Genomic DNA, 25,435 nt, shown 5'->3' on the forward strand with positions numbered 1-25,435 from the left:
AGTGCATTATATTTATTATACCTCCGATGATAAGATGGGAGGCGGAGCTCAGGTGGTGATGTGAACAATGGGAGTGGCTGTAAATACAAATGAAGCTTTGCTCACTCTCTCACTGCTCACCTGCTGATGTGCAGACCGGTTCCTAACAGGCTACAAACTGGTCCATGGCCTGGATTAGGAGCCCCGAGGTAAGGTATTTCAAGTGTTAGAATGAAACTGTAGCAATACTCCAAACAATGCACATGGGCAAAAGCATCAGTTTCCGAAGTTAAGGTTCTCTTCATATTTAACCTAGACATTTGAAAACTAGAAGCCGTAACCTCTGGACCTGTCACAGTCTCCACTCTGATCATGGAGTCTCTTTGTGGCCATCTTACTACACTTTTTTTGAATTGTGCAATGTCTACAGCATAGCTATTAAAAATGTCCTTGGACTTCCAGCATCAGCACAATGTTGTAGGTTCGTAGGAATAGGATCTCAGTTCTACTCCAGACATGCTGAATCAGAGTCCACATTCTAACAACATGCCGGGGTGATGGATGAGCACTTGATAATGTGAGAAGTTGTTATCTAGGGCACATACCTATATGATGAGCTCTAGAAAGAAAGAGCTTCTATGTAGAAGAAAAGCAGATTAAGAGTTAATTTAAAATATGCCTGCAAGGCTTATTCTAAATGTTCCAGAGACTGCTATAAATCTGTGTACGTTTGGAAGGTTTCTGCTCAATTAAATTTTCTAATAATGTGAACTGGTCAACAGGGATATAGACTAGCTTCATAAGGCCCTGAGTCAAACTCAACTGACTGTGTGGGATTTTGTAGAACAAATCCAACTGTGGAAGAGAGATCGGACTTAAGGAGACCTATGGGCCCTTCGCACTAGAAGAGCCAATTAGCATATAAACCAGGCTAATGAGGTAAGATCACTACACACAATTCAGGACTTGGGAAGAAGCTTTGCAAAGAGGGTACCCAACAGCATGTTTCCAATTCTTTTTTTTTTTAAAGCATACTTGTTGAAGCTTTACAAGGATTACCATGGTTGATTAATGGCTACATCCGTGCCTAGGTTCTAGCTGAGTTGACATTTTGTAAATTGAAAGACAGCATCATTTGCAAATACCTGAACAAGGCCACAATCACACTCCTCTCCATCATCCAACCTGTTGTTTCCACAGTATGGGTAATCAGATAGCTTGTCAGAAAATGGAACATTGAACATGCATGTTAGCTGGTAATCCCTGAGAAATTGCTGGTACTGGGCTTTGCTGCATTTACTGAATTTCATTGCAGGAATGCTAGAGATAGGATGAGTTAAAAATAAAGATTAATCATATCAATGCATAGTGGTAGAACAGCCATGAAAATTCTATGAAGAACTGAGAACAAAAAACAAAGAGAAGACTGCTCTGGTGGTCCAGTAGTTGGGAGTCTGCCTGCCAATGCAGGGGACGTGGGTTCAATCCCTGATCCAGGAATATTCCACATACCTCAGGGCAGCAAAGTCCATGTGCCACAACTGCTGAACCCATACTCTAGAGCCTGCACACCACAAGAAGAGAGGCCACCGCAATGAGAAGCCCATGCACCACAACCAGAAAGTAGCCCCTGCTCGTCTCAACTAGAGAAAAGCCCACAAGCAGCAACAAAGGCCCAGAGTAGCCAAAACAGAACAAACAGAAATGACGGACTCAAAGTCCATTTACCTTTCCTGCTCTCACCTTACAGTTACTGCCGACCAGTAACTGGGCTCTTTATTACATGAAATGTCTTTTTGAAATACAGCCAACACAGGCTAGTTTAGTGAAAATATTCAGACTATATATCTTCCAGAATATGCTTCCTGAAGCCTGTGTGCGTACGTGCTAAGTCACTTCAGCCCTGTTTACCTCTGTGACCCTATGGACTGTAGCCCACCAGGCTTCTCTGTCCATGGGATTTTCTAGGCAAGAAATACTGGAGTGGGTTGCCATGCCCTCCTCCAGGGAATTTCCCCAACCCAGGGATTGAACCCGCATCTCTTATATTTGTTGCATTGGGAGGCAGGCTCCTTACCACTAGTCCTGTCGGGGAAGCCCCCTGCAGCCTACATCTAGGCCAACTCTACCTGCTGTTTCCACATCACCTTTTATTGTTCCACTTGAAATAATCTATATATTTGTCTATCATCTGTGCAAGATTGCTAGCTTCTCAATACAGGGACTGAATCATGTTCAAGCTTTTAAAAAAATAAGCACTAGCTAACAGGATACCTGGCAGAAATTGTTCTCTATAACATTTCTTGAAGCAATTAATTTTCTTACACATCCTAGGAATGTGATATACTTCTTTTCAAATTGAAACTCACCTCCCTTCTATCTTCCTCTGGTTTTGACTCCCTGCTCATTATTATTGAAACAATGATTAACTACAGATGGATTTTTAAAGTCTTGAAGACATTTGAGGGGGATGGTGTGTTCCCCTCCCAAATATTACTAATTATGTAGATAATGATGTAAGATTAGATATTAGTTACTGAGTTCTTACCCAGGATATATTAGGAAAATTCCAGATAATAACTATAGTGCTAGTCATTCAGTTGTGTCAGACTCGTGACCCCATAGACTACAGCCCACCATGTTCCTCCAGTCCATGGGATTCTCCAGGCAAGAATACTAGAGTGGGTTGCCATTCCCTTTTCCAGGGGATCTTACTGACCCAGGGATCAAACCTGGGACACCTGCATTGTAGGCAGATTCTTTACCCTCTGAGCCACCAGGGAAGCCCCTCTGAACCACCAGGGAAACCGTAGCCCTATAATAACCATGTAGCCCCATAGCACTGAGTTTTAATCAAAGCCATTCCTCCAATATGGAAATATTTTCTCTATATTGTTGGAATCTCACCTTCCACCACTGTTCATCACACATTTTTCCAAAGCACAGGTACATGGGTAATCATCATGACTCATCCCAAGGTTATGCCCCAACTGGTGTGCCATTCTGCTCGCAATTGCATTGAGGTCAGGTAAAAGATCCTGAGGCCAAAAAAGCCTTGCATTAGAAACTTCTATGAAATAGCACACTACAGTACACAAGCTCTGAAGTAGTCACTAAGATCTGGTTTCTCGCTTCTGGCTAATTAGTATCTTATCTGAGAGATTATGAACTTAATTATCTTCCATTCTTGCACCTTAATTTCCTCACTTATATGATGAAGTTGGACAAAACCTTTTGATGGTTTCTAACTCAAACATTAGTAGATTTTTTTTTTTGGTGAAGTAATAGTCATTATTGATTTTATATAGACTCATTCTTACCAATAGCTCAAACTTATTAATTAGCATCCTAACAACAAAATAAACAGTATTGATTGTCTCCTATTACTAGATATTCAAAGGGCATAAAAATAAAAATATGTGAGTTTAGGGTTTTCAATTTAAAATCTCACATTAGGCAATAATGTGATACAATCATGAGGAGGGAGTTACTACTATGAAAAAGTCAGAAGATCGGTAATGGAAAATCCAAGGCAGTGTTGATTGCTATCACTGTTCTTAGTTCTATTTTATATTTTAACCTCTATGTTAGTGGAAAATTTTAATTTCTGAAGAGGGGTGGGATATCAAGTTACTATAAAGGAAAAACATCCCTAATTTGGTAATTTCATCTTACTCATATGACATTTAAAATGTATCCTGGATGGGTTATAATGTCATAATTGGAGTGCACAGCCTATATTAGATTAATTTGACTCTATTATACAAAATTTTATTTCTGAAATACTATAGGCAAAATTATAATCATAAAAAAAACCATGGGAATAAAAAATCAGGTAGTCATCTTAGTAAGTACTAGCTTTTAAGTTCAAGGTCTTACAAGACTTTCCTGAGCATAGCAACAACTAGGTAAAGACACTAGAGGAAATCAACTTTGATATTTAAAGCTTATCTTAGGGTTACTTGGACAGAATTTACTGGAAGCCTAGTGACCTGGGAAGGGATTGGGTAAACAAGCAGTGTTGGCAGTTGATAGTTCGTAGGCTTGCTAAAATTGAATGGTAAGGTCATCTAGATATGATACTTGAAGTGGTTTATACATTTTCTGAATAAAAGCAATTATGTTCACTTGCTAAACCAGCCATCAAGTTTTATGTACATCACATGTCCTTATAAATAACTGTATGTAATAGGCAAAAGAGCTTTCCTAGTGTTGGTATGTTAATTCATATATTAACATAAGTACTGAATACTCTTTTCATATGTAAGAACCTTTCAGTAGGCTTATACCATTAATAGGATTTTGACAGAAAGTTGCTGCTGAAATCTTCAGATTTCATACTTGACTTTGTAAAAAACTAGAAGTATATACCAAAATTTTATCAGTGTGATTATTTTGATCATGCTAGAGAAGGTTTCAAAGGCAGGAAGAATCATCCAAAATCCAATGTTCTTTTAAATTCTGAAAAGCACTGGTTTATCTTCATTATGTATCTATAGTTTTTATGATACACTTCCCATTTAAAAAAGAAACAAGACAGCTTCATCATGACATATTTTGATGGGAATGTATGATAAGATGCATACGTGGTTCCTTCCAATAGAACACAGAAAATTACAGTAATTTAAGGTAAAATTTCTAATTAAGTAATGTAACATAAATAAAACACAGCCCACCTTAACAACACTTGAGGAATAATAGGGCAGGCACATCCCCCCTGGATAGGAAGTTCCATGTGCTTGTGCGTAGAGCCACTTTCCACTGTGAACAAGATACAAATAAACCCGTAGTTCAATCAACACAAAGACTGAAGTGAAGTGAACCCCCCAGTGCTAGTACCCTGGCACATGAAAAGTGCCCTTTCTTTTTCCTGGAGTTCTGGAATGGAGGATGACCTTAGTTGATATCAAACTCATTTTAAACCTGTGGCATTTTAGAGGCATTGAGAAAGTCAATGTAATCTAGAAATTAAACCATAAAAATGCCCTTTCCAAAAAAAATAATAATAAGGTCAGAGTCCATTTGACTTAACTTTAGTTTGCCCTGCACTCAACTTTGGATAAGGTCACTTAAAAGACCTAAATATTTAAAAGGGTTCAGAGGGGGAAATGCAGCATAGTGAACGGACTCAACACCATGATTAGTTTGCTGTGCTTGAAAATTAAAACAAAAATAATCAACCATAGAAACTCATAGAGAATTTGATAACTATTATCAGATATTTTAAAACACTTGTCATGTAAAAAAGGCCTATTCCTGGATTGTCTAAAAAGACAGATATAGATGTGTATACTAAAGGGACCCAAATTTGATATGCTTTCAAGAAAAACATTTAGAGTTTTACCACTCTGAAAAGAACTGTCATAGGTTGGAGGGCCATTCTTAGAGTATAATAAAGTGAAAGTAAAAGTCATTTAGTCATGTCCAACTGTTTGCTACGCCATGGACTATACCATTCATGGAATTCTCTAGGCCACAATACTGGAGTGGGTAGCTGTTACCTCTCCAGGGGACCTTCCCAACCCAGGGATTGAACCCAGGTTTCCCGAATTGCAGGCAGATTCTTTACCATCTGAGCCACCAAGGAAACTCAGAGTATAATACAGAGGGTTCAAATACAAGAAAGGTTGTCAGGTCAGGTGACCACTCTCAGTCTTCAAATTTTTTCATCAAGAAGAGATGTTATTTTTCTGTCTTCACTACTGAAATATTTATCTCCCTATATTTAAAAGTCTTAGTATTTGACTATGCATCTTAGAAGAATTTAGGATTCCAATCTTTCCAGACTCTGGGAATCTTGAGAGAATATCAGCTATGGAGATGAAGCACCAGAGAAAGCACCATCTGGATTCTAACTTAGCTCATCATTACTGAAAACCAAAAGTCACAGCATGATAATGTCATATATGGTATCCAACCACTTCTAGATCTATGTGAATATAGAAGGAAGACATATAAGAAACCCAACACATAAGAAGTTCCAAATATGATGCTCAGTTAAACATTTAGCACTCCCCTCCCCACATTCTTATTTGTAGACATACTAATAGTGTGTGAAGCTACTGCTCAGAATAATAGACATTTGTGGAAATAAAAGTTTGTCTACGTAAAACCAATTAATATTTCTAGACTAATTTCTTAAGTATTTTAAGACATACATCCATGAATTAGGCAAAGGGGCTAGTCTTGCTTGCTATGAAGGTCATGATGATATTTTAGTTTACCCCCCATGATTTTGGGACATAGTAGTCCAACTCTTTGTGACCCCATGGACTGTAGCCTACCAGGATCCTCCCATCCATGGGATTTTCCAGGCAAGAGTACTGGAGTGGGTTGCCATTTCCTTCTCCAGGGTATCTTCCCAACTCAGTGATCGAACCCGGGTCTCCTGCATCATAGGCAGACGCTTTACTGTCTGAGACACCGGGGAAGTCCATAGTACATGAATGTGTGAAACTAAACCAGATGCAGTTATTCCCCTGGAGATACGTGTTACAGTCATTGTGATACCAGAAATGATATCTGGAGTTCTGGTTTGCTCATCAAGCTGCCAAATGACTAGACCTGAGCTCCCATTATGGGCCTTGCAAGCTTCATAGTTCTGAGCTCAGACTGAAAGTTAACACTGAGATAATGCTGTTGTTATTGTTGTTCAGTCACCAAGTCGTGTCTGAGTCTTTGTGACCCCGTGGTCTATAGCACGCTAGAGTTCCCTGTCCTTCACTGTTTCCTGGAGTTTGCTCAAACTTATGTCCTTTGAGTCAATTATGCCATCCAACCATCTCATCCTTTGTTGCCCCCATCTCCTCCTGTCCTCAAGTTTTCCCAGAATCAGGGTCTTTTCCAATGAGTCAGCTCTTTGCATCAGGTGGCCAAAGTACTGGAGCTTCAGCTTCAGCATCAGTCCTTCCAACACTCAGGGTTAATTTCCTTCAGAATTGACTGGTTTGATCTTCTTTGAGTCCAAAGGACTCTCAAGAGTCTTTTCCAAGACTGCAATTCAAAAGCATCAATTCTTTGGTGCTCAGTCTTCTTTATGATCCAGCTCTCACATCCTTACATGACTACTGGAAAAACCATAGCTGTGACTATACACACCTTTGTTGGCAAAGTGATGTCTCTAGTTTTTAATACACTGTCTAGGTATGTCACAGCTTTCCTTCCAAGGAGGAAATGTCTTTAATGTCATGGCTGCAGTCACCATCCACAGGTATTTGGGAACCCAAGAAAAGAAAAACTGCTGCTGCTTTCACTTTCCCCCCTTTACTTGCCATGAAGTGATAGGATCAGGTGCCATAATCTTACTTTTTGAATGTTGAGTTTTAAGCCAGCTTTTTCACTCTCCTCTTACTCCCTCATCAAGAGGCTCTTTAGTTTCTCTTCACTTTCTGCCATTAGAGTGGTATCATCTGCATATCTGGGCTTCCAGGTGGTGTGAGTGGTAAAGAATCCATTTGCCAATTCAGGAGATCTGAGAGATATAGGTCCTATCCCTGGGTCAAGAAGATCACCTCAAGGAGGGCAAGGCAACCCACTCCATTATCCTTGCCTGGAGCATCCCATGGATAGAGGAGGAGCTGGATGGTCTACCGTCCATTAGGTAGCAAAGAACTGGACACAACTGAAGCAACTTAGCACACGCACACATCTGCATGTCTGAAGTTGTTGATATTTCTCCTGGAAATCTTGATTCCAGCTTGTGATTCATCCAGCCTGGCATTTGGCATGATGTACTCTGCATGTGACAGGCAGGGTGACAATGTACAGCTTTGCTGTACTCCTTCCCAATTTTGAACCAGTCATTTGTTCCATGTAAGGTTCTGACTGTTGCTCCTTAACTCGCACACAGGTTTTGCAGGAGACAGGCAAAGTGGGCTGGTATTTCCATCTCTTTTAGAATTTTCCACAGTCTGTTGTGATCCATACAGCGTATTCAATGAAGAAGAAGTAGATGTTTTTCTGGAATTCCCTTGCTTTCTCTATGATCTAATGGGTGTTGACAATTTGATCTCTGGTTCCTCTGCCTTTTCTAAATCCAGCTTATACATCTGGAAGTTCTCTGTTCACATACTACTAAAACCTAGCTTGAAGGATTTTGAGCATAATTTTAACAGCATGTGAAACGAGCACAACTGTTCAGTAATTTGACATTCTTTGAAATTGCCTCTTTGGGATTGGAATGAAAACTGACCTTTTCCAGTCCTGTGGCCACTGCTGAGTTTTCCAAATTTACTGGCATATTGAGAGCAACACTTCAACAGCATCATCTTTTAGGATTTGAAATAGCTCAGCTGGAATTCCATCACCTCCACTAGCTTTGTTTGTAGTAATGCTTCCTAAGGCCCACTTGACTTCACACTCCAGGATGCCTGACTCTAGTTGAGTGATCACACCATCATGGTTCATCTGATTCATCACCTGGTTCATCACATCATCTGGGTCATGAAGACCTTTTTTGTATAGTTCTTCTGTGTATTCTTGCCACCTCTTCTTAATTTCTGCTGCTTCTATTAGGTCCTTATTGTTTTCTGTCCTTTATCATGCCCATCCTTTCATGAAATGTTCCCTTGATATCTCAGATTTTCTTGAAGAAATCTCTAGAAAGTGTATCTGTGGGCTGTTTTGTAGGCCTTAGGAGAAATACTGGGATTATAGGTAGATGAAATAGGTAAAGCTGGTACCACCCTTATATAGTAGCTTTAAGGACATCAAAAGAGATGCTGAAAGACCATTATTAGGAAAAAGATCATTTACAAGGTCATTTGGAAATTTTCTGTTTAACCACACATAATGTTTTATTCCTGTGACTTTTATCCAAAAGTCAACTGCTTTAAAAATATTTTAGTTTATTGTGTTATTTTCTTTTTAAAAATAATCCATCTAATATGCAGAAAAATAGAGCAGTTACATACCTGAGTAACATACTGTGATCAAAATGTTTCCTTTTTTTAAGGATTATTTCTTGCCAAGCTGAAAAACGCAATAAGGTAGTTTCTATGTTTGAATCTACTTCTATTTTGTCTCCATTTGTCCATATTTCAAGGCCAACTAATGCCACATGAATGTTCAAGGTTTTATAAATCTGTTCAAAGGAGAAACAATTTTTCACAATGTCAAATTGCAGAAGGATCCTTTATTGTGACTATATTTCTTTATATTAAAAAAGTAATTTTGATGTGTGAAGTACATAGTCAAATGTTCAGGCCTCATTTTATAAATAGTTGTATTGAAACAGAATGTGAGGTTGAATCATCCAGAATATTGGGTGAACCGCCATGGCCAACCAAGAAACTTGGCTAAAAACATCTGATTCTCCTTGAAATATAATTCTGATAGGCACTGGGCTCACGATATCTCTAAAATAAATACATAAGTAAAGCTCTGAGATAATACCTGACCTGAAAACATGAATTTATGAACACTGGCACACAACAGAATGAATATTCCTTATCCATCTCTCTACTGAGGTCATGAGTTGGTTTGGTAGTAGACTAGAATGTTGATATTGCATTGTCTGCAAAGGGATTTGTGCAAAAATGTTCATAACAGCTTCATTCACTGTAGCCCAGATTGGAAAATACTCAAATGAATATCACTGGGAGAATGGGTGAACAAATTGTGATTTCCATACCCTAGAAAACTACCTAGAAATGTCAGAGAACAAACCACCAATACACACACAGCTACATGAATGCATCTCAGGCATTGTGCTAAGCAAGGGAAGTCAGACACAGACAAAGACCCGCGGGATAATTCCATTTGCATGAAGCTCTTAGAGTAGAACTAATCTACAGTGAAATTTTTCAGAAAGTAGTGTGGAGAGCCAGCAGGTTACTCCTAGGGATACAGGAATTTTGTGGGAAATGGATTCTACTATGGTCATAGGAGTGTGGATCACATAGGTGGGTTCATTATTCAAATTTTTATAGCTAAGACTTGTGCATTTCAAACTATTGAACTTACCACTCTCAAACCTGTAAAATAATAAAAAGAAGAAGAATGCAGACTTGCATATTTCAAAGTATTGAATTTACCTCCCGAAACTTGTAAAAATACAATAATAATAATGCAAGGGGTGGGCATTGGCTAGTGATATTGATAAAGGGTAGAATGATGGTAATCACTGAAATTGGATGATGAATACATAGAGGTTCATTATACTGTTCTGCTTACTTTGTGTATGCTTAAAATTTTTCATGAATAAAAAGTTATAGAAATTAAAAAAAACAACAAACAAACAATAACTTAGCTCTCATGTTTGTGCTCCGTGTTTGATTTTTGGAATTACTTTGTTGTGTAAGAAAACTTATTGGGAATTGCTCAAAGCCTTAAAGCAGATGGAAATAGTTGTAGCTCAAGCCTTCTCACCCTTATTCCCATCTGCTTTTGTAAACACAAAGTTGATAGATACTTTGATGCCAGGACAAAAAGAATTTAAGCAAATATTATGAAGATTTTGAGACAAAGAACTATGTGTTAAATCAATTTTATATCTCAAAATAGCCAGTACAAGTCAGTTGAAAGGAGGAGTGGATAATAACTATAAACACTGAGTTAAGAACAGAAATAGAGAGGTCAACTTGATAATATTCATAGAAGGTGTAACCGATTATTAAGAAGTTTAATATTCACATCATTGCTATAACAATAATCATGTACTAATTTTTCACTTTTCTTAACCTGCATAATATATATAGAATTTCATGTGCCGACACAATAATCGTGACTCATGGTCATTTCATAACCATGAAGAACTATGGTTTTCATAAACTCTTATAAAGTTAGATCTTTAGCTAACCCATGATCTCAAACCTAACTAGATGTCCATTCCTTTGTCTTTTTTGATGAGTTAGGTCCTGTGAGATGTTTTCTTAACCTGGGTTCTTTGGACTCTCTACCTTCTCGGGTGGATTTCAGGTTCATAAAATCGTAATCAAGTGCAAATGGAAACGATATTTGCCATTCTCTGGATATATTCTTTTCTAGTGAGAAAATATCACTGAACTGAACTGAAAATATTTAGTACAAATTCAGCAATGTGCAACAGTTTGGGGATGGGAACTCAAGGAGAGAGATAGATCTGTGTTATATTTGGATCCATGTTAGGGGAGTAATAAAGATAATTGCAAGAAACAGGAGAAACAGCCCTTGAGATTCCCCCAGAGCAAAGCCACTTCTGGACTGGTGAAAACCTCTAAAAGATGGGCATCCCAACAGTGCTCAGCCTAAGAGATGGGCAGGCAGAGCTGATAGTCTTCAAGCAAAGTCAGTGATCCTGTTCAGCCAGGAAAGCGGGTTAACTTGACTTAAGACAGCCAACAGAGCTTTATCAGTTTCAGAGCTGCTTCTCCTCCTGTGCCCAAGCAGAGAATCTGATTTGCAGCCTTGCTCATTGCTGAATATAGACTTCAGTCTGTCTGACCAGGGACTCTTACCATGGAATCTTCATAGCCCATTCAACAGCCCTAGGCCCAGTAGAATTTGAACAGAGGTCAGCTCATGACTTCCCCTATCTGCAAAGCAAAACTGATGGCCTCACTTAGCCCAGGAATTCAGTACACAGTCGGGCTGGTTCAGGTCCCCAAATATTCTAGTGAAAAACTAGAAACAGATCAGCTGGTGAATGAAAAAAATCACTGACCTAAAGGGGTGATTTCTACAGTGTCTTTTTGGGGAGCCCTCTTTATCCTAGTAAAGGAGCTGGCTAACTCAGAAGGAGTCAGTTTTTAAAACATGTGTAAAATTCACAGTATTATTTATTTAAAAGGGTTCTAGTTCATTCTAAGTTAGACAAAGTAATCATTTGCTGCTTTTCATAGAAATGTTTCCCCTGATCTCTCTGTTTGAAGATGGGCTATAAATTAGCATTTGAAAGCCTTTTTGCTATACAATTCAAGGTCATGGAACAGTAATTTCAAAGAATGGATTTGATTATTCATGGTGGGTAGTCAAGTCTTTGTACACTGCCTTGTAAATTTTGTGCTTAGTAACAAATGCTTGAAACTTATCTAAATATTAAATATCATTTACTTAGAAAACTTAAAACTTACAGTTGTGATTCATTTGTTGCTTTGATCTTTTTTCCAATGTAATTTTGTTAATTAGCTGCCTTGGTGAATTGTATTTTGGGCTGTCTCAGAATCAGGATTACTACAAAAGTCCAGCAGAGATCTAGCCTAAAAGTTTCTTTCATTTGTGTTTTTGGCTTGATTCAAACTGTGTCAAATCTTACCATGTTAACAAAATTGACCATTCCCCAAACTCGGTTCCTCAGTCTACTGTGAGGTTGACTATTCCTGCGATACTGGAAAAATAGACATTCAATTAACATTCATTGATCATAGAAACTGAATGCAATTTCAACAAAATTATTCCCATTATGGTATATTTCAAAGAAAAAAATTCATTGGCTTTCCTTCCAGTGAGCTGAAAAATGTATACAACTTATGCAGAAATACACTTTTAATATAAAATAACCAGATATAGCAGTTTCTAAAGGCAGTTTTAACTTGGCACTATTTTAAGGTGTTTCTTTATAACTCTGTTCCCTCTTCACATTACATTATATAGCATTATACTGATTTATTAAGCCAACTGATAACTGTTCTTTAAAGCAGGGGTCCCCAATCTCTGAGATCAAATGCCTGATGATCTGAGGTGGAGCTGAAGTAATAATAATAGAAATAAAGTGCCCAATAAGTGTAATGCACTTGAATGCACTTTCAGGATGCTGAAACCATCTCCCCACTTCCTGGTCCATGGAAAAATTGTCTTCCAAGATACCAATTCTTGGTGCCAAAATGGGTTGGGGGCTGCTGCTTTAGAGTCCATATGTATAGCAGAACTTATTAAAGCTGTATCAACCAGTATATTGCAAAAAACAACTTTCTCAGCCCTCCTGTATCCATGGTGGCCACAGACTCAGGAGCATATAATCAAGGATCATCCTGGAGCCAGAGATATGATGGAGAAGGACTAGTAATTGTGGTCCATCCCACTTCTCTCCACTTGGGCTTCCCTGGTGGCTTAGCAGTAAAGAATCTGCTTGTGATGCAGGAGACTGCCAGTGATGCAGGAGACACAGGTTCAATTCTGGGTCAAGAAGATCCCCTGGAGAAGGAAATGGCAGCACATTCCAACATTCTTGCCTGGGAAAGACAGAGGAGCCTGGCAGGCTACAGTCCATGGGGTGGCAAAGAGTCAAACACGACTGAGCGATTGAGCACAAACCCACATATAGATTGTGAACATATTTTCAATTTTTTTGTAAGTTGTTCATCATTTCCATATGTTCATAATGGAGAGGGAGGGTTCTATTTTGACTTAGCCTGCTGTATACCCAAAGGACCTTATTGTCTCTTACATATGTCCGGAGAAGCTAAAAACATAACTTTGAACCTGGAATGAAATTCTGATGAAAATACTACTTTCTCTTTGCTAAAAAATCACAACTACAATAGAGAGCAAATGTTTAAGTGAAAACTCACCATGTTATCATCGGCAACAATGAACAGTTCAATATGCTTTTCTTTTTCCTTGCTCTGGAAATGTATGGAAAATTGAATGAAGTATGGTTAATGTTTCTTATCTTAACATTTTAAGTTAACATTTTCAAGGTGAAAAATGTTGGTATTATGTAAGGTGAGGTTCAAGAGTATATCCAATAATTCCAGAAATTTAGGTAAATAAAACCCACTATGTTATTAAGACATGTGGCTCTAGTCATCAGATTTTAGTGAAACTGAAGCAACATTCCATATTTTATATTCCTTCATTTCTTTGTTTAGTCTTTCAGGTAAAATAAGAGTTATAAGTAAAGAATCATGAATACAGTTTTTAACATTTAGTTTTTTTTTTTTTTTCTTTTATAAAGTAAACACTAAGTAAGTTCATGTAAAAAAGGCCATCTATAGCTGAGAGCAGGACATATAACCAGTCAATAGGACTGACTGTATTCCTTCCACTCTTCTGTCTCCCAGTCTCCCTTTGTTGAAATTCAATTCCAAGGAACCTTGTAAAATATTGCTAATTATAGATCTTTATTTTATAAAACACAGTTCCAGGAAATTCTGTTTTCAGCCTTCAGTATCAGGCGCTAGGTATATGCATATTCTCTTGAGTATAAACCAGAGGCATATCGTTCAACTATTTAACTAAGTTATTCTTTTCTGAGCTAATTAATCATTTATTAATTGATTGATTTAATCAAAAAACACCTCTTAGGCATCTAGAAAGTTTCAGACACAGTCTAAACCGTGGATATGTGAAGAAGACAAACATTCACAGATCTTAAGGCTAACACCTCGTGGGGATTTAAGATGATATGAAAAGCCTAAAACACTATCATTGTAGTGTCATTCCACTAGAAATTCCACCCTAACAATTAGAATATTTGGTTTGATGTGAGGGAGATAATCTGGCTTATAATCAACAACTCCTCCCCCAAAAAATGTGGCAAGAAAGACAAGGAAAGAAACGACAATATTTAGGAGCAATTTCAAGATGTAAATTTCATTCCTTCCAACCACGTTTAGCTCTAATACTATAAATCTATATATTTAGGGTTGCAGATATCCACCTTCTTTGAAATTGGTGAGACAAACTGAGACTTGCTATAGAAAACGAACACTTTCTATGAAGATAAGAACAACAAAAAATTGACATTTCAGATTTCAAACAGTGAAGAGTCAGATTCAGGTAGCATATATACTGCATCCATTGGGCTTATAATCTCTCTCTTGAGATGAGAAGGAAAATAAGAGGCATTTGACATGGGATAAAAATGATTTAAAAATAAAGCACTCACTTCCATTTTGGAATCTTCCAGGGATTTAGTATTATCCTTTGGAACAGTTGTCCTGGTAAAGTTGAGCTCTGTACAAGAATAATTTATAGGCTGCTGCATCAGGGGGTCATATCTGAACACCAAATGTTCTCCCTCATCTGAATATTTCACTGGTTCAATGAGGTATCTTTGATCTCTCACCCTGAAGAACCCCCTGTGGAAATTAGGAATACAATGTCTATTTAAAAATCTCTCTCATTTTACTGCTACATTACTAGCACAGTATTTCTCTGTTCCACTTTGTGGAGTTTGCCTTTTTAAGAAAGGGAAACATACTTTAAAGCAATTATCCTCCAGTTAAAATAAATAAATTTTAAAAAATAAGAAAGGGAAACAGTGGAGTCAAGGCCTCATGTCAGCAGGTAGCCAGGTATCCTGAGTGAATAAGAGGTGGTATACTGATGAGATGATTGGATGGCATCACTGACTCAACGGACATGAGTTTGAGCAAACCCTTGAAGACAGTGAAGGACTGGGAAGCCTGGTATGCTATAGTCCATGGGGTCACAAAGAGTCAGACGTGACTTAGAGACTGAGCAACAAGAGGTGATACGGCATGTGACTCTTTGCTAAGAGACAGCTCGTCCGGATTTCAGAAATTTGACAGCCCCATCTTTCCTCTGAAGCCTGAGTAGAGTAGCAATTCCCACTCATGGCTGAGGACCCCTGGCAAGTCTGCGTTCATGCAAAAATTTTGTGAATTTGTATATATTAATTAAAGAGTAAATATATGAAGGTACAGACACTGCTATGTGGCAATTGTGTTGTTAAAGGGTTTTTTATTCTTGGAAATACTGAAAACTGAACACGTAAAATCCTTGTAAATGAAGATACAAGTTTCTTGTTTTTCTACTTTGCCTCCCAACATCTTCTTCCTTTGTCCTTGAGCCCAAGATCTAGAGAAAACTTATATAGGCTTTACTTCTGACTATTTTACTTTCCAGAGGCTGGAAACACTGCCTAATTTAGTAAAAAGCTGTGAAGCATTGTGCTGTGATGTGGTAGGAATTTATAGGATTAGGAAGTAGAAGGCCCGTTTTTGGACAGAGTTCAACCACCAGCAAAATGAATGTTCAAGAACAAATCTCTGATGTCAGTATCCTGATCGGTAACATGAGAGGCCAGGCTGGATGAATCTCAGTTATCTTCCAACTCTGAATCCCTTGATCATATATTGAAAAATTCATCTTGCTTAAAGCATGTTGTATCTTTTTGTCTAAAATGAACATAAAAAATGGGCTAGATTGGATATTCATGCCAAAAATATACAGTACCTTTTTTGCCATTAATTTTTCTATATGAAGTGTCTATAAAAAATAAAAGTGAATGTCTTTGAAAATTCATAGAATAACTCATTTAAGTAGAAAGATATGGTGCATACCTCAGACCATGACACGTGCTGATGCTGAGAGCAGAATCAAACTCATGTAAGATAGATCCTTGGTAAAAACAGTGATCCTAAAAGAGATGAAGAGGCTATTGACATAAATACATGTTTGGGTGTTATATAAATATTAATATCTCTACATTTTATATTCATAATACATCATTATTTTATTTTCACAAATGACACTTATATTCATTAATGCATTCATTCATTGCATTCTTGTTGGAAGATTTTAAAGCTACTTTAGAATCCTTTTGTTTTAACTGCTTGATTATTTTGTTTACAACAGTATATAAATTCTTCCCTGACAATTTTAACAGTCTATGAGTTGATGCTAACCTCAGAAATGTGACCCTTTTCCTTAGAAATATTACTCCTTAATCCATCTTAATATCTCTATTAAACTACCCTCCTCGTGCTATCATACATTTCCCCCTGTTGCATATGAAATCAAATCAAAGTTTTTGATGATCACAAAAATTAGGTCTCACTCTCTAACCAGGTTCCTTCATGACTTCCCTGCCTCTCTGCTTCGATCAGTTGTTATCTTTATTACACCCTCCTTGGTGCTCCATTCATGGTGATTCCACCAGATAATTTCTCTTTCCATCAATTCCTTCTGTTCAGTTCCTGTCTATGTGTGACAATTTCTATGGCCCTAGACCTCAGACCCTCACAGACTAATATCCACTCCCTTTGTAGAATAATGTAACTCAGCTTTCTTACTATTCTATTTTGCAAAGAGTGCAAGATGACTTAGATATCATAGCTGATAACTGCCTTAAATAGAGGTGATATGGTTTAAAATGTATACATTTGGTAGAAGAGAATAAAGTCATCCTTGGCTAGAAGGCTGCAGTGGGCATCTTCTGGAATGGAAGATAAATATAAAAAAAGAACTTGTATCCACTGAAATAATACTATAATAAATGAACCAAAACTCATTTGGAGAATGAAAGAGGACTCAGTGTTGGTGGATCAGAAGGACTGGGCAAGGGGATTTGATTCACATAAGAGTCAAATAGATGGAGGTTTTAAAATTGTTTCATATCTTTAAGCTTTATCCTTTAGCTTAACTACTGCTCCATCAGGGTACCTCATAATTCTTTGGTGTTCTGCTTTACCATTCCTCCAGACTTAACACCATTTTGGGTACAGAGAAATCAATAAGATACATTAGCAGTCACTGATTTGCCTGTTAGGCAGTTATCAGCCTCCTTTAGCATTCAGAGGATCATAGCCTCTATTCTAGGATCATTTAGTGATGGTAGTCAATGCAAGATTCATTTCTTTTTTTAAAATTGTATACTTACTCTATTTATTTTTCACACTCTTTGACCAGTATTAGTGGGAGGAGCGAGTGAACAGTGGTGCTTAGAAGCTCTCATGAGTTGATAGAACCAAGTTAACTCTTCAGTTTTTAAAATTTTTTAAAGTTACTTATGATTATTATTTTTTAACTAACACTTCCTGCAACTTTCTGATTCTGATGTAACACTTTCTGCAACTACTTGTAAAGCTAGAATGGTTTCAAAATTATGCAAGGAAATAATATTTTCAAAGAAGAGACAGAGGAAGGTCCTGTAAGATACCGTGATCTGAGGATGTGTGGTGATTTCCTCTCCTTTTGTGGAGTAGTACGTCTCACTGTAATTTAAGGCTAAAAGCTCCCTGAAAAAGAGGACAGGGAGATGGTGAGATTCATTTATTCTAATAAGTGAACAGATAAAACCTATTATGTGAGAGAGATGCCTCCAGGTTGCTTTCAGTTCTCAGCAAGATCCTCTTATGCTAAAGATAAGCAAAATCAATCCCAGTCACATGAGAAGATTCTATATAGATTTCAGGGTGTGGTGCAGGCAGCAAAAAAAAAAAAAAAGAAAAGAAAAAGATCCTGGCAGTTCTAAAACTGCATCATTTTGAGAAGAACCTAGGAAAAATATTATCTAAGGAAAAATCTCTTGCCTTAAGTGCCAAAATTAATGCAAAATATTTGTGATATTATATATCATATATGTATATGTGATATATATGTGTATATATGATACATATGTATATATATAGTATACATTTTATCAGAACATATACCTGTTGGGTTAATGTGCATTAAGATATATGTGCACATTAACCCAACAGGTATATATTTTGATAAAATATATACTATATGTATACATATATATCATATATACATATATGATATATAATATCACAAATATTTTGCATGCATCAAATGATACATGGACTTAAAAAGATTGCAATTTTTACATTTTATAAAAAGTTATACAATATTCCCTTGTGGCTCAGCTGGTAAAGAAGGTAAAGAATCCTCCTGCAATGTGGGATACCTGGGTTCAATCCCAGGGTTGGGAGGATCCCCTGAAGAAGGGAAAGGCTGCCCACTCCAGTATGCTGGCCTGGAGAATTCCATGTACTACATACAGTCCATGGGGTCTCAAAGAGTCAGACACAACTGAGAGACTTTCACTTCACTTTCATACAATATTAACTGTAAATATATATTTTAATCTCTAAAACAAAAACTTTAAATTAAAGCAGATAGATATTGCTAAAAAGACAATAGATAAAAAGCCAGTAGATAAAGTAAAAAAGAAGTCAAATAATTCAAAGATCCAAAGAAGAGTAGGAAAAGAAAACCAGAGAAACAAAAACAGAGACAAACAGAAATTAAACATTAAATACAACCATATCATTCATTCATAACATTGTAACATATCATTTATTACATTAAATATTAATGGCTTAAGCTTTCCAATTAGAAATAGTGTCAGAAGTCACTAAAAGGCAGCAACCAACCACTTGCCTTCTTACAGGAGACACATTTTAAATGTTAACACACAGGTGGGTTGGGGAAAACGGATGAAAAACCGTACATTATGGAAACAGTAAACATGTGAAGACAGAGCTAAAGTGTATTAATATCAGGTAAAATACACTTCCCAGCAAGAGTGACATTTTAAAATGACATAATGAGAAAAGAGTTAGTCCACAATAAATAAAAAACAATAATAAATATGTGTGAATCTAACTGCTAAGCTTCAAAATACATGAAGCAATTATTTTAAAAATTCAAAGGATAAACAATTCCAAATCATAATTGAATGTTTTAATACTCATCCCTTGGCAATTGACAGAACACATAAAAGAGTAATGTAAGTAAATATAAACGATCTAAATAATTCTATCAGTCTAGAACTCTTCATCCAGTAACTGAAAAATATTTTTTTTTCCCAAGGGCATATGGTATGTTTAACAAATTAGAACATAGGTTTGTCTATAAAACAAATTGCAATAAATTTTTATTTAAAAAATGATATCATACAAATCTTGACAAAGGTTATACCATAAACTATCAGATATTGGTATCAAATAAATAATACACTCTTAAGTAATCCATGAGTCAAAGAAGAAATCTCAAAAGAAATTAGAAAATATTTTGAAAGGAATGATAATAAAAATAAAACATGTCAAGGTTTTTTAGATGCATCTAAATTAATACTTGGAGGAAATACAAAGGTTTTAAATATTTTAAATACCTATGACAGAAAAGATGAAATGTTTCTATAAAAAGAGAAAAGTAAACCCTAGATAAGTAGAAAAATTAAATAATAAAGATAATAGATGGAGTCAGTGAAATAAATAGAAAAGAGCAACAATGAAAAAATACAAATTTTGGCTATTTGAAAAGATGAGCTAATTGATAAACCTCTTCAGATTTGTCAAGAGAAAAGGATGGAGAACTCAGATTACCAGCATTAGAAATTATAAAAGTGTTATCAGATACTATAGACATTAAAAGAATAATAAGAGAATATTATAAAAAACACTTTATACCAAAAATTTGACATCTTACATGAATGTATGTTTTCCTTGTGAATTAGAAGTTAAAACTGATACAAAGTGAAGGAAAAAATTTGAATAACTCTAACCCTCTCTGAATAAAATTGAATTTGTAATAATAAAACCACCCCCCCACACACACAAATCTTCAAGGCACAGGTAGTTTCATTCATGAATTCCATCAAGCATTTTAAAACTAACATCTTTTGGGAAATATAGGAAGAGAGAATACTTCCTAACTCATTTTTGAGGCCAACATAATGTTAATATAAAAATGTGACAAACATCACAAAAATGTAGAAATGCTTAATAATATTCATCATTAACATGGTTTCAAAAACCTTTAACAAAATCTAAGTGAACTGAATACAGCAAAGAGGGTTTTATCACAGGGATGCAAGTATGGTTTAATATTCAAATATCAATCAGTGTAAATTACCATGTGGACATTTCAGTGGATGCAGAGGTTAACACTTTCAGAACTTTTGGGGACTAAAAAAGAACTTTAAGGAAAGGCACACAGAAATTTCTCAATAAATGTTAGCTTCCTTCCATCCTGAGGATGTTAGAATATGCAGATTTTGAACAAATTATCAATATAAGTATGTTATTAGGTTCATATTTCTGTACATTTGTTCAGTGGGAGACTCAAAGTGGAAGGATATTTTGTTGTTGTTCATTTATTTACTTAATTTTTTAAGCTAATAGGCCAGAGTCTCAATTCTTCAGTGGAGTTATCCTATATTTTACTCAACATCTGAGAGTTCTTCATGATTTCAATGTTTGAGGCTGGGAGGAAGAGCTATTGTGCGTAGGATCAACAGAAAAGAAAGAAGTGGAAATTGAACAAAAACAGCAGCAACAGTTGTGAAGAGAGCTAATGAAAAAAGTTTAATGTAATGCATTAGAATTATTTAAGGTACACAAAATAACTTGATAAACTAAATTCTTCCCATCCCTTAGAGTCTGCTCCAGCAGAACTCTATTTGATGTCTATATTCAATAATTTAGAAGTCACTTAAAAAATATATAGTTTTCAAGCTTCTTTTGTTTCACTGATTCACAAAGCATTAATGTATGCACTCTTACAGTGAGCATACTCCAGGTAACCCAGATTGGAAGTAATTTAGGAACAGGAGAGCAGTGTACATAATTGTTGTTAAATGTTATTAAATTGTTGAAATGATACAAGCTTATTTTAGAAGAGTAAGAATTCAGATTACATATACATAAGAAGGGCTCAAGGAATTCACTTTACCAGAAGTTTTTTATGAAAACTAGGATACTATAGACTAGTACATCTCTAAGGTATTGAATTGTCATAGAACTTACCTTGATTTTACAAGGTGCATTATTAATATTTTTCTATTTAGGTTTAGTTGATACAACAATTCTTCTTCAAAAGCTTCCTGAAAAACAGTATCCATCATGTGACTTAAATGTTTGCCCATTGAGTGTGTGTTGGTGGTGGGTAAAGGGGTAGGTAGAGGGGAAAATTACAGATCTTTCACAGTCTACCCAGCAACCCGGAAGTCCTTTCAGGCAAAATCATAAATACTGATAAAGCTGAATTTCTATGAAAAATTTTGCTTTCAAGTTATTTTTTTAAGTTTTTTTTTTTTTACATAGACCATTATAAAAATCTTTATTGAATTTATTACCATATTGCTTCTGTTTTGTATTTTACTTTTTTGACCAAGAAGCCTGTGGGATCTTAGGTCACCAACCAGAGATCCAACCAGCCTCCCCAACCCCCACATTGGAAAGTGAAGTCTTAACCACTGGACTGCCAGGGAAGTCCCCACAAGTTATTTTTTTAAATTTCATTTTATATCGGAGCATAGTTTTTAAAATTTATTTATTTTAATTGCAGGATAATTGCCAAGTTATTTTTTTCTTAATTTTGGTGGACTTTTTTCCAGTTATAAAGTGAAATTAAATGAAAAAATGCATACTTTCCCTACTTTTCCCTTATTCAGAAGTATACAAGTTACTATATATCCTTATAGTTTTACTCCCCTGGATCTTCTGTTTATGTTTTCTTAACAGTTGGTATACACTGTCCTATACTCTACATCTTCACATAAAAATAAATCATGACCATGAACATTTCCTGTTCTAATATATCTTTTTTTACAGTATGTATTTTTTTTAAAACTGGAATACACAAAATGAACTTATTTAATCTACATCTATATTAGAAATTTCACTTGGGATATCCACTACAGTTAGAATTTCACGATCAGCAATGTAGGGGGAAAATGTAAAGCTTTTGGTAAATATTACCAGATAGCTTTGAATAAAGGAAGTTCAAAATTAGAATTTCAACAGAAACTTATAGTGATTCGTTTCCTTGCCTTAGATATTGTTGCTAATAAAAGTCTTTTGAATAACGAAATGATAACATTGTGATAAATTGTTCCTTTTGATTACTTTTGAAATTGATATTTTCCTTTTATTTGTATATGACTTTTCTATCTATGTCCTTTGGTTGTTGTTGTTCAGTCACTAAGTTGTGTCTGACTCTTTGTGACCCCATGGACTATAGCCTGTCAGGCTCCTCTGACCATGGGATTGTCATTTCTTCTGAGGCTCCTCTAAATCGTGATCATTTTTCAGACTTCCCTTATTTCTGATGACCTTGACGGTTTTGAAGAGTACTGGTCAAAAATACTGGTCAGGTTTTTTGTGGGATGTCTCTCAGTTTAGGTTTATCTGATGTTTTTCTCATGTTTAGACTGGAGTTATGAAGAATTGATGGAAAACAACATAATCAAGTGCCATTTTTCATAGCCTCATATCAGAAGAACATACTGTCAATATGACTTATTACTGATGTTAACCTGGACCATCTCACTGAGGCAACATTTTCCAGCTTTCTTCACTTCAAGTTATATTTTTTTCTTTCTTCCATATTATTCTATCTACTCTTGGGAAGGAAGTCATGAAGTACAGCCCATGCTCAAAGGTGGGGTGCTATGCTACACCTCCTGGGGAGGGGGGGTTGGATTTCTGCATTAAGTTTCTGATTTCTTCTTTAAGAGAGATTTGTCTATTCTCCCTCATTAATTTCCTTGTTCAATCACTTTTTATGTAAGTATGGGCTCATGGATATTAACTGATACTTTGTGTTATGGTCCAAACCACCCCCCCACCCCCTACAACTTCTACTCCACTCTCCACCCAAGCATATGCACTAACAGCAGTAAGAATCCTCAGAAAAGACAAGATACCTCACTTGTTTGCTTTCTTCATACCTGCAAAACAATGCATTTTATTTATTAAATCAAAGCCCGTACCTGTACGTCATCCTCATGGATGTGCCAAACATCTCGCTTCTGCATCAGAGGAAGCCTTTTAGGATGAACCAGTTCTTGACCCTCTACTCCAAGGATGACCTCTTCTGAAAGGGAACATAAGCAGTAGGGGGGGTGGGGGATATATTTGATATTAACATTCATCCGTAGTAATTGGATAACAGAATTAATCTCATGGAGTTCATTTGCTTCCAATTAGCAGCCAGGTAGAAGAGCATCCCCACTTTATAAGTATGGAAATTGAGACTGATATTTCTAAGTTAGGAAAATGTGGACTTCTCTTGGTGGCTCAGACGCTAAAGAATCTGCCTGCAATGTGAGAGACGCAGGTTCGATCCCGGGGTCGAGAAGATTCCCTGGAGAAGGGAATGGCTACCCACTCCAGTATTCTTGCCTGGAGAATTCCATTGGAAAGTAGGCAAACAGATTGGGGTCCTTCAGTTTCTTACATCTTTTCACTTTATTCTGCAGGTGTGACCTTTGTCTTCTACTCCTGCCTGTCTCTGGATCCTGCCTCCTGTGGAAGCCAGTCACTGCAATAGTTTGTTTCAATATAAATTATTGATTTTATCTCTATGGGGCATCTGTATTTGAAGTTAACTCTTATAGCTAAATATAAGACTTTCCCATGTGAAAGGGATTTTAGATCCTTTGAATCAGTGCTAAAATAATCTCTATATTACCTATCAGATTGGTAAACATCTGTCAGGTGAGTCCTACCAACCCCAGTACAGAGTGATGTAGAGCAAATAGCGTAGGATTTTGGGATCTGTTCTTATTGGAACCAGAGTTTTACTAGTTTATTAGCAGTATGACTGTGAGTGGGGTTTCCCAGGTGGTGCAGTGGTAAAGAATCTGCCTGCCAATGCAGGAGACACAAGAGATGTGGGTTTGATCTCTGGGTTAGGAAGATATCCTGGAGGAGGAAATGGCAACCCACTCCATTTTTCTTGCCTGGGAAATTCCAAGGACAGAGGAGCCTGGTGGGCTACAGTCCATGGGGTTGCAAAGAGTTGGACATGACTGAGCAACTGAACACACATACATAACCATGAGTAATATGTCTAATCTCCCTGATCTACAGATATTAATCTCAATGTTCTTACCACTGAAGTGGAGACAATATAGAATTTTAAGAGTGCTAATACACAAAGTGGTTAATGGCTAACATGTCTCACTTCCAGTTCAGTCACTCAGTCATGTCCGATTCTTTGTGACTCCACGGGCTGCAGCATGCCAGGCTTCCCTGTCCATCACCAAGTCCCGGAGCTTGCTCAAACATGGTGTCTGCTGCCTTGCAGATATTTAGTAAAATCCACTCCTTCTTCCTTCTCACCATCTATCAGAGTACTTAAGAGTAATACAGCATTTTATAGAACTATTGAATCTCAAGATCAACCATAATCTAGTCCAAATTCTATGCTATGTTCTCAGCAAAATCAGTGAATATTAATATTTTATCATTTACAATTTAAACTTGGTGACAAGAGAGATGTTTCCTCACAGCATACTCAGAAAACTATCATAAAAAGATTAAGACATACCTTTAATTTGAAAAATGAGTAAAATCATGAAACATAAACTCCCGGGAAACATTCTGAATGATTCTGGCAAACTGGGGCACATGTGTTTGAGAAAAGACGTGCACAGTTCTTGGTCCTTGCTTCCACAGAGAGGATGAAGACCCTAGCAGACAGACAGGCAGTTTTGATCCAGCACAAGGAAGTGTTCCTTATTGCGTTACACAATTCGTGAAGTGCTTTAGGCTAAAACCTGGAGGTTGGACATCATGTACTAATTAAAAGCAACCACTGAGATTGTGGTGGTGGAGGAAGTGGGCTGGACAGAGATCCCTATATTACACCTGTTATAAATATGACTCCAGATGTACTAAATTATTTTTAAAGTGAAAACATCACATTTGTCTTGGAAAAAATTACTGAAGCATGTTCATATAAACTGTGGTGGAACAAAGTCATCTATGCTGAAAGACACATGTAAGAACTGTCAAGGAAAATTTGATAAAATAAAGTAGATAGAAATGTTGAG

General features: G+C 36.6%; 1 protein-coding gene across 1 annotated transcript in view; it reads right to left on the reverse strand.

The window, feature by feature from the left end:
* The window catches only part of ADAM7 (ADAM metallopeptidase domain 7), a 46,220-nt gene extending 21,238 nt beyond the window's left edge, over nt 1-24,982 (reverse strand). Inside the window, exons 1-12 of the mRNA XM_043927887.1 lie at nt 24,931-24,982; nt 23,369-23,472; nt 21,402-21,478; nt 17,804-17,882; nt 16,206-16,282; nt 14,786-14,978; nt 13,467-13,520; nt 12,212-12,283; nt 8,892-9,061; nt 4,656-4,740; nt 2,887-3,017; nt 1,125-1,299 (exon numbers count right to left, since the gene is read on the reverse strand). Of these exons, the coding sequence (XP_043783822.1) occupies nt 1,125-1,299; nt 2,887-3,017; nt 4,656-4,740; nt 8,892-9,061; nt 12,212-12,283; nt 13,467-13,520; nt 14,786-14,978; nt 16,206-16,282; nt 17,804-17,882; nt 21,402-21,478; nt 23,369-23,472; nt 24,931-24,982 (1,269 nt within the window). The remainder of the gene's footprint in view (nt 1-1,124; nt 1,300-2,886; nt 3,018-4,655; nt 4,741-8,891; nt 9,062-12,211; nt 12,284-13,466; nt 13,521-14,785; nt 14,979-16,205; nt 16,283-17,803; nt 17,883-21,401; nt 21,479-23,368; nt 23,473-24,930) is intronic.
* Nucleotides 24,983-25,435: the final 453 nt, after the last annotated feature.

The sequence above is a fragment of the Cervus elaphus genome, chromosome 16, assembly GCF_910594005.1.
Source record: "Cervus elaphus chromosome 16, mCerEla1.1, whole genome shotgun sequence".
NCBI lineage: Eukaryota > Metazoa > Chordata > Mammalia > Artiodactyla > Cervidae > Cervus > Cervus elaphus.